This window comes from Salvelinus alpinus, chromosome 26 (assembly GCF_045679555.1).
Source record: "Salvelinus alpinus chromosome 26, SLU_Salpinus.1, whole genome shotgun sequence".
NCBI classification, from domain to species: domain Eukaryota; kingdom Metazoa; phylum Chordata; class Actinopteri; order Salmoniformes; family Salmonidae; genus Salvelinus; species Salvelinus alpinus.
Window position 1 is genome coordinate 20,004,888 of NC_092111.1, and position 15,486 is coordinate 20,020,373.

Below are 15,486 nucleotides of genomic sequence, written 5' to 3' on the forward strand. Positions count from 1 at the left end.
TGCGACTGCACTTGAAGAAACGTTAAAGGTTTTTGAAATATTCCGTATTGACTGACCTTCATGTCTTAAAGTAATGATGGACTGTCATTTCTGTTTTCTAATTTGAGCTGTTCTTGCCATAATATGGACTTGGTCTTTTACCAAAAATAGTTATATGTTCTGTATACCACCCTTACCTTGTCAAAACACAACTTATTGGCACAAATGCATTAAGAAGGCAATAAATTCCACAAACTAACTTAACAAGACACACCTGTTAATTGAAATTCAATCCAGGTGACTACCTCCTGAAGCTGGTTGAGAGAAGCCAATAGTGTACAAAGCTGTCATCAAGGCAAAGGATGGGTATTTGAAAAATCTCAAATATAAAATATAATTTGATTTGTTTTTTAGTTACTACATAATTACATATGTGTTATTTCATAGTTTTGATGTCTTCACTATTATTCAATAATGTAGAAAATAGTACAAATCTAGAAAAACCCTTGAATGAGTAGGTGTTCTAAAACTTTTAACCGGTAGTGGATGTCAATGAATTGGCGAGGGCACTAGAACAGTTTGCAGCACACAGCCTCACTCTACTAGAATCTGAAGTCAAATGTCTACTGTTTGCTGATTATCGGGTGCTTCTGTCACCAACCAAGGAGGGCTTACAGCAGCACCTAGATCTTCTGCACAGCTTCAGCCAGACCTGTGCCCTGACAGTAAATCTCAGTAAGACCAAAATAATGGTGTTCCAAAAAAGGTCCAGTCGCCAGGACCACAAATACAAATTTAATTTAGACACCGTTGCTCTAGAGCACAAAAAAAACTAAACATCATCCCCACAGGTAACTTCCACAAAGCTGTGAACAATCTGAGAGACAAGGCAAGAAGGGCCTTCGATGCCATCAAAAGGAACATAAAATTCATGGGCCTCCCGGGTGGCGCAGTGGTCTAGAGCACTGCATCGCAGTGCTATGCTGCGCCACCAGAGTCTGGGTTCGCGCCCAGGCTCTGTCGCAGCCGGCCGCGACCGGGAGGTCCGTGGGGCGACGCACAATTGGCTTAGCGTCGTCCGGGTTAGGGAGGGTTTGGCCGGTAGGGATATCCTTGTCTCATCGCGCTCCAGCGACTCCTGTGGCGGGCCGGGCGCAGTGCGCGCTAACCGAGGGGGGCGGGTGCACGGTGTTTCCTCCGACACATTGGTGCGGCTGGCTTCCGGGTTGGAGGCGCGCTGTGTTAAGAAGCAGTGCGGCTTGGTTGGGTTGTGCTTCGGAGGACGCATGACTTTCGACCTTCGTCTCTCCCGAGCCCGTACGGGAGTTGTAGCGATGAGACAAGATAGTAATTACTAGCGATTGGATACCACGAAAATTGGGGAGAAAAGGGGATAAAATTTTAAAAATATATAAAAAAAATTAAAAAAGGAACATAAAATTCGACATACCAATTAGGGTCTGGCTAGAAATACCTGAATCGGTTACAGAACCCATTGCTCTTTATGGTTGTGAGGTCTGGGGTCTGCTCACCAACCAAGAATTCACAAAATGGCACAAACACCAAATTGAGACTCTGCATGCAGAATTCTGCAAACATATGCATGGAGAGCAGAATTAGGCTGCTACCCGCTAATGATAAAAATACAGAAAAGAGCCGTTACATTCTACAACCACATAAAAGGAAGCTGATGAACCTAGAGAAGAATCCCCTAAGCAAGCTGGTCCTGGGGCTCTGTTCACAAACACAAACAGACCCCACAGATCCCCAGGACAGCAACACAATTAGACGCAAACAAATCATGAGAAAACAAAAAGATAATTACTTGACACATTGAAAAGAATTAACAAAAAATCTGAGCAAACTAGAATGCTATTTGGCCCTAAAACAGAGAGTACACAGCGGCAGAATACCAGACCACTGTGACTGACCCAAACTTAAGGAAAGCTTTGACTATGCACAGACTCAGTGCATAGTCAATAGCTTTGCCGTGCTATTGAGAAAGGCCGCCGTCGGCAGACCTGGCTCTCAAGAGAAGACAGGCTATATGCACACTGCACACAAAATTAAGTGGAAACTGAGCTGCACTTCCTAACCTGACAAATATATGACCATATTAGAGACACATATTTCCCTCAGATTACACAGATCCACAAAGAATTCGAAAAGAAACCCAATTTTGATAAACTCCCATATCTACTGGGTGAAATACCACAGTGTGCCATCACAGCAGCAATATTTGTGACCTGTTGCGACAAGAAAAGGTCAACCAGTGAAGAACAAACACCATTGTAAATACAACCCATAATTGTGTTTATTTATTTTCCCTTTTGTACTTTAACCATTTGTACATCGTTACAACACTGTATATATACATAATATGACATTTGAAATGTCTTTATTATTTTTGAACTTCTGTGAGTGTAATGCTTATTATTCATTTTTATTGTTTATTTCACTTTTTTATATTATCTACTTCACTTGCTTTCGCAACGTTAACATATGTTTCCCATGCCAATAAAGCCCCTTGAATTGAGAGAGAGAGAGATGTTTGGGTGGTAGAGAATAGAGATACACCCAGACACACAACGTGATGGAGCACCAGCCAGTGTGTTTACACATTAATAATTCAAATCATTATTTTAATATCAACAACTGGGAGGCTTGGCTGCTCATGCACACACATACATACAGTACACACGCAGAATAAGGTATATTACCATTCATTGATTTCTGAAAAACTATTCCAAGGGCACTCACCTTGGGTGGCTATAAAGTGGTTTGATCGCTGGTACCCCTGTGAAAAAAAGAGAGAAAGAGATGGAGGTAAAAAGAAAGAGAGCGAAAGAGAGAGGGTTGAACATCAGAGTAACACAGTGTAAACACCAGTCCCTGGAGTCACTATAAAGAACCAACACCACCCCCTTCCTCAGTCTCCTCTCCTCTCTTATTTCTGATCGGGTATTGAATGACACTGAATATGTAGTGAAGCTTGCATTGTATTCATCTTCCACCTAGATATAATAACAAGTGGTTTTCATAGTTTAATGTTTTCATATTGTAAAGGTTGGACTGTTGGATTACAGGGAGTTAAAGGAGATTTCTCTACAGCGGCCATAACTGTCTAGAGAGAGGGACCGTCATTTTCTCATTGGGCAGCTTCCTCCTACCAATTACTTTTTGTTTTGTTCAGGCAGCATTTTGACATGATCTGTTTAGGTATAAAGCAATAATAAAGTACACAAGGTTCCTTCAAAAGTGAAATATTATAATGCTTTCATTTCAGCAAATTGACACTGACTGATATGTCAGGGGGGGGGGGGGGCATTACTGTGCTATGATCCAGCCTGGACACTCAGATGGGATGGCTAGTCATGGTATGTGTGTGTCCAGACTAACTCAGCACTCTGAGCAAGACAAATTAACCAGCCCTGAGTATGGTGTGTTTGAGAGAGAGAGAGAAGAATATAAAGCAAGACAAATCCTCCAGCCCTGGGCATGGTCCCCTCATCACTCTTGGCTATAAGGGAATACACACACACACACACACACACACACACACACACACACACACACACACACACACACACACAACTCATTCCATTCCATAAGTGCCATGCCACACAGAGAGTACAGGAGATGGATGACAATCGCCATGCTAGAGTGCAGTGACCCCATTCCCATCCTTCCCATGATCCTCTCTGCTTCACTGTGTGTGTGTGCTTCCTGTCTGTCACCTAGGCAACCACCATCTTCCGCCTACAGTGAGCAGACAGCATCACATCAAGCAGTGTGAAATTCAAAATGGAGGAAAAAGAACTCTCATGCTCCCCACCACACTTAAACCATGACAAAACCAATCACATCACAGCGTCGCAACATGATGAGATGAAAAGCAAGTTGCCACAAGATGGAAAGCCAAGAAGAAAGCCAATACAAAGTTGGCAATCTCTCCCTTTACATGTTCTCTTCTTTCACAGCAAGTTGGACCCCCTTCAAACCAATCTAGTTTGACCCAGCTAGATAGCCCGCCATGTGGTTGAAGATTAGCCCAAATGCTGTATGACAATCTATGTATGAGAAACATCCAACAGAATGTGATACAGGGGCAGAAAACAGGTTGAAAACAGTCATGTTATGTTCCGGCTCTGGCAGTGCAGTGTTTCCTGTGAAGCCCTTCGCTGTGTCTCATCTGAGCTGAGCAGTGTTGTAAAGTACTTAAGAAAAAATACTTGAAAGTAATACTTAAGTCGTTTTTGGGGGGTATCTGCACTACTTTAATATATATATTTTTGACAACTTTTACTTTTACTTCACTACATTCCTAAAGAAAAATATGTACTTTTTACTCCATACATTTTCCCTGACACCCAAAAGTACTCGTTACGTTTTGAATGCTTAGCAGGACAGGAAAATTGTCTAATTCACACACTTATCAAGAGAACATCAATGGTCATTCCCCACTTTTACTTGAGTCATTTTCTATTAAAGTATCTTTACTTTTACTCAAGTAAAATTTTATGACAATTGGGTACTTTTTCCACCACTGGAGCTGAGTGTGTGTATCTGTCCTGGCTTTGGCCCTGCATTATTTATCTGCATGGATCTCTACTGCCTTCAGGGCATATCTGAGCTCTAGCCAAAAGTAATTAACTATATAGGGAATAGACTGAGACCTTTGAGGCTCTGGCCAAAAGTAGCGCACTGTATAGGTAATAGGGGGGCATTTAGGATTCACCCTTAGACTGTGCTCCTCCCATTGGTTCCTTTGTGCGATTTCTGATGGGGGACAGGTGTAATATATAATACAAAGTTCTAACGGCTGGTTCTGTCTATTGGGACAGACTTGCCTGCAGTAAGACATGCTTTGTGTCATCTCTGCTGTGATGGGGGACAGACAAACCTCATACAAATCCTTTACTCTAAGTGAGTCTAGTCTGGCTGCAGATGAGAGTGAGTGTAGTGGTGTAGCAGAGCAGGTTCGGCTAAATTAAACTCTGGGGAGCAGCTGGTGCCTAGGGCTGGGGGGGAGGGCTCATAGACAGAGAGATTAGAAAGTGGTGGAGCGATGGAAAGGAAGTAAGGGGGTACGCAGAGGGCACAGGGTGAGCGGGAAGATAGATGGAAAAGAAAGAGAAGAAGTCGTACTTACTTCCCTGTTTATCCGGATCTAAGAGGTCCCAGAGGTTAAGAAAAGAGGGAAGGAGAAAGAGAGAAAGAAGGAAGGAAGGGAGCAAGGAAAAATAAACAAATTATTGAGATTAAAGAACAGGGGGATGAGAGAGAGCAAGAGAGCGAGAGAGAGAGAGCGAGAGAGAGAGAGAGAGAGAGATTGTTTCATCATGCCTCACACACTGTTGCCATGGCAAAGAGGTAGAAACCAAAGTTTTTTTCTTGAACTTCCTGTAGTTGTTGTGGTCATGGAACACTAAGTGAACAAAACATACTATACTTTTACTACGACCCAACCCTCCTCCTATCTAGTCAAGCCCAAGCCCCACCATCCATGAAAACAGTTAGGTTAACCCAAATCAGAGCCAGACAATGTGCTGCTTTTCCATTAAACCTTTCTGAAGAAGGCGGAACGGCAGTGGACCCTTAATTCCACCCCTCATCTCTCCATTCACCCCTCCATTCTTCCCTTTCTCCTACTCACATGAATAATTTAGTATGGCGTCTGGTGGTGGGTTAGCCTAGCGGGAAGGCTAGTCAGGGGTCCTGCCACAACATGCAGACAGTGGTGTAGACAGCCCTAACAATGTCACAGGTTTCCTCCCAAGGCCCATATGCTAATGAAACTTTCAGGTAGAGCTAGAGGAGGGTGAACGGAGAATGGAACCAGTGTGCTCACAAAGGGCAAGAGGGGGTGAACGGGCGGAACACTCTCCATGATCTCCAACACAAACACATTGTCCTTCCCTTCCACCTCAACCTGCTGAGTCAGCGCTCATTTGACCTTTTATTTTCTGTCAATTTTAGCTTTTCTATTCTGTCCATTTGACTTATTCTTATATTCTCCATTTCTTTGAGCGAAGGGAGAAGAATGCAGTCGAACCCTGTACGCTCTTTCCTGCTCTCATTGGGCACTTCACTGAACGACTGTGTTCATCAAAATAAATAATTGCTAAAAGAGGTTTTTGTGAATGTCACCTTTACGTAACCTGTACTGCGTGCGTATTAAGCAACGGCTCCACATATGCACACACACACACACACACACACACACACACACACACACACACACACACACACACACACACACACACACACACACACACACACACACACACACACACACACACTGCTTGGCCCTAGCTCAAGCACACAAAGTGTATATCCCTCCAACACTAGCTGCAGTACTAGCTGTTCAGCTTTGACACAGAGCTGGGAGAGAAAGTGTCTGGGATGAGGTATGAACTGGTACTGGGCTTGGCTATGCCTTCCTGGATGAGACTCACTGGAGCTGAACAGTTGAGATCACAACTAACTGAATGCCAGATGAACAGGATCAGGCATTTGATGTCATCAGACAGACAGAGCGAGTCACCGCTCGGAGTCGACTTAGGAGAGCTTTTGGACGAGTCGTCAGCCGTCACAGAGGACACAGAGACTCCTAGCTTATAGGATATTAAAGGATCTTATAGGGTCTTATAGGATCTGTGGTGTTGCTGAGATGATGTCTATCTCAAATCTATTCCAGTACCCCCAGGGATACAGGTACAAAGCCAGGTTGAGGGGACAATCCTCTTTAAGTGGATATCCTCACTGTCACAGTGTACTGGCCAGCCAACTGAGGCAAGCCCAGAGAGGGTTGTTGGGACAGACTACCTGTACACACACAGTACAGTGGGAGTCTCTGACTGTCACATCCTCAAACACTTCGGATGGGTGTCCCTGTAGACTGGAACATTGGGCTAGACATCCTTAGACCACAGGAGGTTGGTGACACCTTAATTGAGGAAGACGGGATCATGGTAGTGACTGAAGAGGAATCAGTGGAATGGTATCAAATACATCAAACACATGGTTTCTATGTGTTTGATGCCATTCCATTCGCTCGGTTCCAGCCATTATTATTAGCTGTTTGTGACCAGCCTACAAACTGCTACTGGGGTAGACAACATTACCCAAGAGTCTCCTTCCTGTCTCAAGCATACATACAGCTACTGGGTGAGACTACATTACACAATAGTCTTTCCTTCCTGTGGCCAGTCTACAGACAGCTGCTGGGAGAGATTATATTACCCATGAGTCTATCCTCCTCCAGCACTTCTCTAGCACTGGGCCAGACACACAGCTTAAAGGAACACTCAACAATACAAAGAAAAAATTTGAATATCAGGAAGTCTTCCATGTGAGGCGAGAGACTAATCTCTGCAGCGGTTGTTGTCACACAGCTATCACATTGCAATAGAGTAAAGCCAACTCCCGTGCGCATGCTCAGAAGCTGTGTGGATGCTCAGAAGTGCAGCCTCTTACATCGTAAGTCACTCTGCAATATCTTTGGTTCCCACAGCTGATCATACGGCTGAGTCTCAGTTTAAGGAGCAACTGTGGACAGAGACAGTAAAGAGTGAGGAGGAGGAGCGGGGTGGGGCAGAGTGAAAGAGTAGCGAGAGAGAGAGAGAGAGAGAGAGAGAGAGAGAGAGAGAGAGAGAGAGAGCGTGTAACTTACGTCTATGTAGTTGGCATTGCCATAGTCAGAGTTGGGGTCTGCTAGGAGAGAGTGTAGCTTGACTCGATGACGATCATCTAGAGGGGAGAGATCATCAACAGAGGAGAGATCATCAACAGGGGAGAAATCATCAACAGGGGAGAGATCATCAACAGAGGAGAGATCATCAACAGGGGAGAAATCATCAACAGGGGAGAGATCATCAACAGGGGAGATATCATCAACAGGGGAGAGATCATCAACAGGAGAGAGATCATCAACAGGAGAGAGATCATCAACAGGGGAGAGATCATCAACAGGGGAGAGATCATCTACAGGAGAGAGATCATCAACAGGGGAGAGATCATCAACAGGAGAGAGATCATCTACAGGAGAGAGATCATCAACAGAGGAGAGATCATCAACATGGGAGAGATCATCAACAGGGGAGAGATCATCTACAGGAGAGAGATCATCAACAGAGGAGAGATCATCAACATGGGAGAGATCATCAACAGGGGAGAGATCATCTACAGGGGAGATATCATCTACAGGAGAGAGATCATCTACAGGGGAGATAGCATCTACAGGAGAGAGATCATCTACAGGGGAGATAGCATCTACAGGAGAGAGATCATCTACAGGGGAGAGATCATCAACAAGAAAGAGGGACTTTTATGTCAGCTTTATTTAACCAGGAAGTCTTTTCAGATGTATATTCTCTTTTAAAGGGACACTAACAAAGATGTTAAACAAAACAAAGATTTTTAATAGTGGTTGTCGATAGCGATTGACTTGAGGCCATGTTATAATTGGTACACTAATTTGAAAAGTTAAGTTACAGTAGCTTTCCTGCAAATGTTCTTCCATATATGGCATACCACTCCATTTCAGAGTGAGGGTCTGAACAGAACTTACGCCCTAATAAACTGTCATGTCTCCCTTTAGTCTTGTCCTTCTTCTTGGTGACATCCCATCCATCAAAGAAGCTCTGAGAAGAGAAGGAACAAGTGGTCACAAAGACAGTGAGATATGGTTAGCATACAGGCAAAATTCTGCATTCAGTTGATTTAAACAGCACACTGAAATACTTAGCTTGGTTACCGGAGTGTTAGATATCACTAGGACACAAGGAATATACTGTAGGTGTCATCAGATTCAAATATCCTTTCAGTTTTATTACCAAATCTCCACTTAGTTTCACCACTTAGCTTAGTTACCCAACTTAGACTGTTATCCTGAGGTTCTCTGAGTAACTTGGCCATCATATTCACTGCTCGTATTTCTGTCATGACACAATTATGAGAGAACGGTGAGGAGAAGAAGAGGCTAAGAGAGATGGATCTGGCCTTGAGGGGGAGAGGAGAGGAGGAGAGGAGGTAGAGGGGAGAGGACATGAGGACATGAGGAGAGGAGGAAAGGAGAGTGGAGACGAGGAAGAGGAGAGGAAGAGAAGGAGAGGAGGCCGGGAAGAAAGAGGGCATTCAAGAGTTAAGAGGAGGAAAGGAGGAGAGGATGAGGAGAGGAAGAGGAGGTAGATAGGCGAGCTTGAGTCTCTCTCATTACCTATGCATCGAGAGTGGTTCTGCCTAAAATCCAAGTGTTTTATAATACCTTGGTGTTAAAGTGCTACCTTTGTGACAGATGTTTATGGCACCATTTTCACAATCTGGCTGCACAGCGCGATAGGAGCTATTGAATCTAAATCAACGTTATGAGAGAGCGAGAGAGTAGAGAGTAGAGAAAGAAAGAATGACTGAGTGAGTGTGACAGACGTGTTTGCGGAGAAACACAGTGGCGCTGGCGGCGGTAGCGTCCAAGTCACATCACGTTCATGGCGTAAGTCAAACTTATATCCTGGCTGCTTTTCCGGGCACATCCAGGCGCTCCAACCCCAGCTTACTAAATCCCTCATCAGCGTCGGCCCAATCCCAGCATGGGTTCAGCGTGGGGTGGCCGGTCCACCTACAGCCCAGGGACAGTGGCAGCATGCTGATCAGAGGATTACACCTGCGCCTCACTCCTACACAGGTAATACTATACCTAATCCTGCTTAGAGAAGACATGATACCTCTCTCTCTCTCTCCTTCTCTCTCTCCTCCCACCAACACACTTTAGAGCAGAGCCTGACTAACACTGAACCAATCCATAGACAGACTTTCTTTAACACGCCACTATCATGCATCAGGGTCTCAGCTGCTGATCGTCAGAATGGAATTCTCTTTTCTTCTAGCAATGTTCTTTATCTCCCCTGAAGCCACGCATGACTCCAACACCATCATTAAGCTTGCTGACGACACGCCGGTGGTAGGTCTGATCACCGGCGACGATGAGACAGCCTACAGGGAGGACAGTGACTTGGCAGTGTAGTGCCGGGACAACAACCTGTCCTTCAACATCAGTAAGACCAAGGAGCTGATCGTGGACTACAGCAAATGGGGTGGCGAGCACGCCCCCATCCACATTGACAGGACTGCAGTGGAACGGGTCATTCATCAGGGTCCAAATCACTATGGACTTAAAATGGTCAACACAGCGCGACAGTGCCTCTTCCACCTCAGGAGGTTGAAAAGGTTTGGCATGGGCACTCAAATCCTCAAAAAGTTGTACAGATACATCATTGAGAGCATCTTGATTAACTGCATCACTGCTTGGTGTGGCAATAGCACCGCCCTCGATCGCATGGTGCTACAGAGGGTGGTGCGGACAGCCCAGTACATCACTGGGGCCCAGCTCCCTGTCATACAGGACCATTATATCAGGTGGTGTGGAAAGAAGGCCAGGAGAATCGTTAAAGACTCCAGCCACCCAAGCCATAGACTCTCTGCTTCCGCACGGCAAGCGGTACCAGTGCATCAAGTCTGACACCAAAACACTCCTGAACAGTTTCCATCCCCAAGCCACAAGACAACTTTGCACTGCCTCTATGCGCACTCACATACACTGACACTCCAACACACACATAACATGCACACACATTTAAATGGACTATACACACACCCACATACAATCTTCTTTCATGATGCTGCTACTCTGTTAATCATCAATCCTCATGCCTAGTCACCTTACCCCAATACATATATACCTATATCGATCCAGTATCCTTGCACATTGTAAATATGGTATTGGAACTGACCCTGTGTATAGCTTCTTACTTTCTATTGTTATTATTTCAATTTCCTGTGTGTTTTTGTTCTACCTTATATTATTTAATAGTACTACACTGATATTGATTACTGCACTGTTGGGTTTAGAGCTCTGGTTTGTAATGACATCCTTTCAACCAGTTTTGCCTGCTGGGTTGAAGCCCTGAAGATAGTCAAGAGAATTGGATCTAACCTGACAGTCTAACCAGTTGGTTGTAATCTGGTTATGGCTATCTGACATCAGCCTCGTTCTACCTGAGACAGTCCAGAAATCCTGTAGCGCCGGTCCAGAAACCCTGTAGTGCCATTTAAAAACTCCCACAGTCCTTTGCAGCATGCATGATCAATGGCCACCTCGGCAGCCCAGTGGGAAATAAGGGTTATGAAGTCCTACAGCCAGTATCACACTGATACACACATCACACGCACGTATGCGCACACACACACAAACACCCCAGTCGCACACTGATCTCTCCATCTCCTTTATTTCTCCAGGCGACAGACTAGGGAGCGATGGAGGGAGCGAGACGGGAGGAGCGGAAAAGCGATGGAAGAGTGAAAAAGCGACCACGGTATTGATTTTAGGAGGGGGAATTTGTTGGGCCCTCGGGGGGTGGGATTAATGAATCGAAAAGCGCATCTGGAATCCTGGAGGTTTGGATTCCGGTACAAATACAAGCTAAATGCTACTGGGCGAATAGAGGGACTTTGTAGTAAATCACAAATAGAATGAAAAAAAAGTTACTTGAAAGCCATTTAATTAATATACTCTTGGTAGAAACAGAAAAGGATCTGAAAGAGAGATGAGCAGAATAAAATAGCTTTACATTGAGAGATGGTATCAAACAGCTACTGGAGGTTTACATTGACTGCTGCTTATTAAAACACGCTTCCAGCACCAACCTGCTGAACACATAAGCCATTGGACTCAGAGATGAGAAACTGTATTAAAATGCCTTCTGCCTCCAAAATTGCATCATTAAATCCCAAAGGATGCTATGCCCACATTCTCTCTCTCTCTCTCCCCTCTCCCCCTCCCTCCCTCCCTCTCACCTCATACTCCTGTTTGAAGCCGTATCCCTCCCCAGTCTTCATCTGGTTGATGTGTTGGAGGAGGTCTGCCACCCTGACCGCGGGGTGAAGTTGACCTGTGTGGTACGGAGAGCTCTTCCTACGACAGTGGCGTCGAGGTGAACCACCCAACAGGCTGCTGGACTCGTTCACTGAACTCCTCTGTTCATCTAGAGGAGACATACACATGCATGAGCATGGCACGCAAGCACATACACACGCACAAAGATGGATACACAACCACAGACACAAAGATGGACACAAAGATACACACAGACACGTTAACCATTACACAGCATTACATATGTTATATAAGTGCCAGTATTAGTGGCTACATGTTCTGAGGGTCAACCTCCACCTGCTCAACACAACACCCACTCAACTGACAGATCAAGGAAGAGCCGGTATCACAATGAAGACATATTGTATGTACATATTGACGGGTACGGTGGAATATTTTTATTGAAAGAGGTCATTTGAGAAGAGAGAGAGAGAGAGAGAGAGAGAGAGAGAGAAGGAAAATAGTGTATATTGATAAAAGCAATCTGAAGGACTGAGAGAATGAGATGGATATTGACAGAGAAACTCTAAGATGGCGCCGAAGAAGATGGCTGACGTTTTACATGCTCCTAACCAACTGTGCTATTTTGTTAGTTTTTATACGTTGTTTGTAACTTGTTTTTTTACTTATTTTGTACATAATGTTGCTGCTACCGTCTCTTATGACCGAAAATAACTTCTGGACATCAGAAAAGCGATTACTCAACTCGAACTGGAAGAAGCTTTTTCCTTTAGCGTGTCCGACGAGAAGGATATACTGCTTTCCCGGCAACAGGCCCAAATCCCCGACACTTGCATGAAGAAAAGACGGAGAAAAAGGGGGCGCAGGTCGGGCTGCTTTCTAAGAATCTGTAGGCTTGCGAGTAAACTCCCACTGCCATCCATTCTATTGGCTAACGTGCAATATAAAAATAAAAATTAAATTGATGACCTACTATTAAGATTATCCTACCAACGGGACATTTAAAACTGTAATATCTTATGTTTCACAGAGTCGTGGCTGAACGACGACGCGGAAAATATTGAGCTGGTGGGATTTTCCATGCACCGCCAGAACAGAGAAGCTACGTCTGGTAAGAGGAGGGGTGGGGTGTGTGTCTATTTGCCAATAACAGCTGGTGCGCAGTGTCTAATAATAATGAAGTCTCGAGGTATTGCTTGCCTGAGGTAGAGTAGCTTTTGATAAGCTGTAGACCACACTATCTACCAAGAGAGTTGTCATCTATATTATTCGTAGCTGTCTATTTACCACCACAGACCAATGCTAGCACTACGACCACACTCAACCAACTCTATAAGACCATAAGGAAACAAGAAAATGCTCATCCAGAAGTGGCACTCCTAGTGGCCGGGGATTTTATTGCAGGCAAACTTAAATCAGTTTTACAACATTTTCACCAGCATGTTACGTGTGCAACGAGAGGGAAAAAAACTCTAGACCACCTGTACTCCACACACAGAGATGTATACAAAGCTCTCCCCCGCCCTCCATTTGGCAAATCTGACCATACATCTCCCCTCCTGATTCCTTCTTACAAGCTAAAACTAAAGCAGGCATTACCAGTGACTCGCTCAATACGAACGTGGCAGACAACGCGGATGCTGTGCTACAGGACTGTTTTGCTAGCAAAGAATGGAATATGTTCCAAAATTCATCCAATGGCATTGAGGAGTATACCACCTCAGTCATTGGCTTCATTAATAAGTGCATCGACGACGTCATCCTAACTGTGAACGTACGTACATATCCCAACCAGAAGCCATGGATTACAGGCAACATCCGCATCGAGCTAAAGGCTAAAGCTGCCACTTTCAAGGAGAGTGCCACTAATCCGGACGCTTATAAGAAATCGCGCTATGCACTCAGATGAACAATCAAACAAGCTGTACTACATCGGCTCTGACGCTCGGCGGATGTGGTAGGGCTTGAAAACTATTATGGACTACAAAGGAAACCCAGATGCGAGCTTTCCAGTGACGCGAGCCTACCAGACGAGCTAAATGCCTTTTATGCTCGCTTCAAGGCAAGCACCACTGAAGCATACATGAGAGCACCAGCAGTTCTGGATGACTGTGTGATAACGCTCTCGGTAGCCGATGTGAGCAATACTTTTAAACAGATCAACATTCACAAAGCCGCGGGGCCAGACGGATTACAAGGACGTGTACTCAAAGCATGCGCGGACCAACTGGCAAGTGTCTTCACTGACATTTTTAACCTCTCCCTGACCGAGTCCGTAATACCTACATGTTTCAAGAAGACCACCATAGTCCTTGTGCCCAAGGAAGCAAAGGTCACTTGCCCAACTGATTACCGCAACGTAGCACTCACGTCGGTAGCCATGAAGAGCTTTGAAAGGCTAGTCAAGGCTCACATAAACAGCATCCTCCCGGATACCCTAGACCCACTCCAATTTGCATACCGCCCAAACAGATCCACAGATGACGCAATCTCACTCGCACTCCACAATGCCCTTTCCCACCTGGGCAAAAGGAACACCTGTGTGAGAATGCTGTTCATTGACTACAGCTCAGCGTTCAACACCATAGTGCCCACGCAGCTCATCACTAAGCTAAGAACCCTGGGACTAAACACCTCCCTCTGCAACTGGATCCTGGACTTCCTGACGGGCCACCCCCAGGTGGTAAGGATAAGCAACAACACGTCTGCCACACTGATACTCAAGGCTGGGGCCCCTCAGGGGTGTGTACTTAGTCCCATCCTGTACTCCTTGTTCACCCACGACTGCGTGGCCAAACACGACTCCAACACCATCATTAAGTTTGCTGATGACACAACAGTGGTAGGCCTGATCACCGACAACGATGAGACAGCTTATAGGGAGGAGGTCAAAGAATTGGCAGTGTGGTGCCAGGACAACAACCTCTCCCTCAATGTGAGCAAGACAAAGGAGCTGATCGTGGACTACAGATAAAGGAAGGCCAAACAGGCCACCATTAACATTGATGGGGCTGTAGTGGAGCGGATCGAGAGTTTCAAGTTCCTCGGTGTCCACATCACCAACGAACTATCATGGTTCAAACACAGCAAGACAGTCGTGAAGAGGGCACGACAAAACTTTTTTCCCCTCAGGAGACTGAAAATATTTGGCATGGTCCCCAGATCCTCAAAAAGTTCTACAGCTGCACCATCGAGAGCATCCTGACCGGTTGTATCACCGCCTGGTATGGCAACTGCTCGGCTTCTGACCGTAATGCGCTACAGAGGGTAGTGTGTACGACCTAGTACATCACTGGGGCCAAGCTTCCTGCCATCCAGGACCTATAAATTAGGCGGTGTCAGAGGAAAGCCCCTAACATTTTCAGAGACTCCAGCAACCCCAGTCATGGACTGTTTTCTCTGCTACCGCACGGCAAGCGGTACTGGTGCACCAAGGACCAAAAGGCTCCTTAACAGCTTCAACCCCCAAGCCATAAGACTACTGAACAATTCATCAAATGGCCACTGGACTATTTACATTGACCCCCCCCCCCCTTCCCCGATTTGTTTTGCACACTGCTACCACTCACTGTTTACTATCTATGTCACTTCACCCTTACATACGTGTACAAATT

General features: G+C 45.3%; 1 protein-coding gene across 9 annotated transcripts in view; it reads right to left on the reverse strand.

Moving 5' to 3' along the window:
* Positions 1 to 15,486, reverse strand: part of LOC139554899 (receptor-type tyrosine-protein phosphatase U-like) — a 297,039-nt gene that overhangs the window by 23,881 nt on the left and 257,672 nt on the right. For 3 of the 9 annotated variants that reach the window (XM_071368151.1, XM_071368147.1, XM_071368148.1), the window contains 6 exons: positions 11,833 to 12,020; positions 8,552 to 8,624; positions 7,655 to 7,731; positions 7,459 to 7,530; positions 5,132 to 5,149; positions 2,740 to 2,776 (listed from right to left, as the gene is read on the reverse strand). In XM_071368151.1, coding sequence (XP_071224252.1) covers positions 2,740 to 2,776; positions 5,132 to 5,149; positions 7,459 to 7,530; positions 7,655 to 7,731; positions 8,552 to 8,624; positions 11,833 to 12,020 — 465 coding nt within the window. The remainder of the gene's footprint in view (positions 1 to 2,739; positions 2,777 to 5,131; positions 5,150 to 7,458; positions 7,531 to 7,654; positions 7,732 to 8,551; positions 8,625 to 11,832; positions 12,021 to 15,486) is intronic. The other 6 variants (XM_071368154.1, XM_071368155.1, XM_071368156.1 and 3 more) reach the window with 3 other exon arrangements.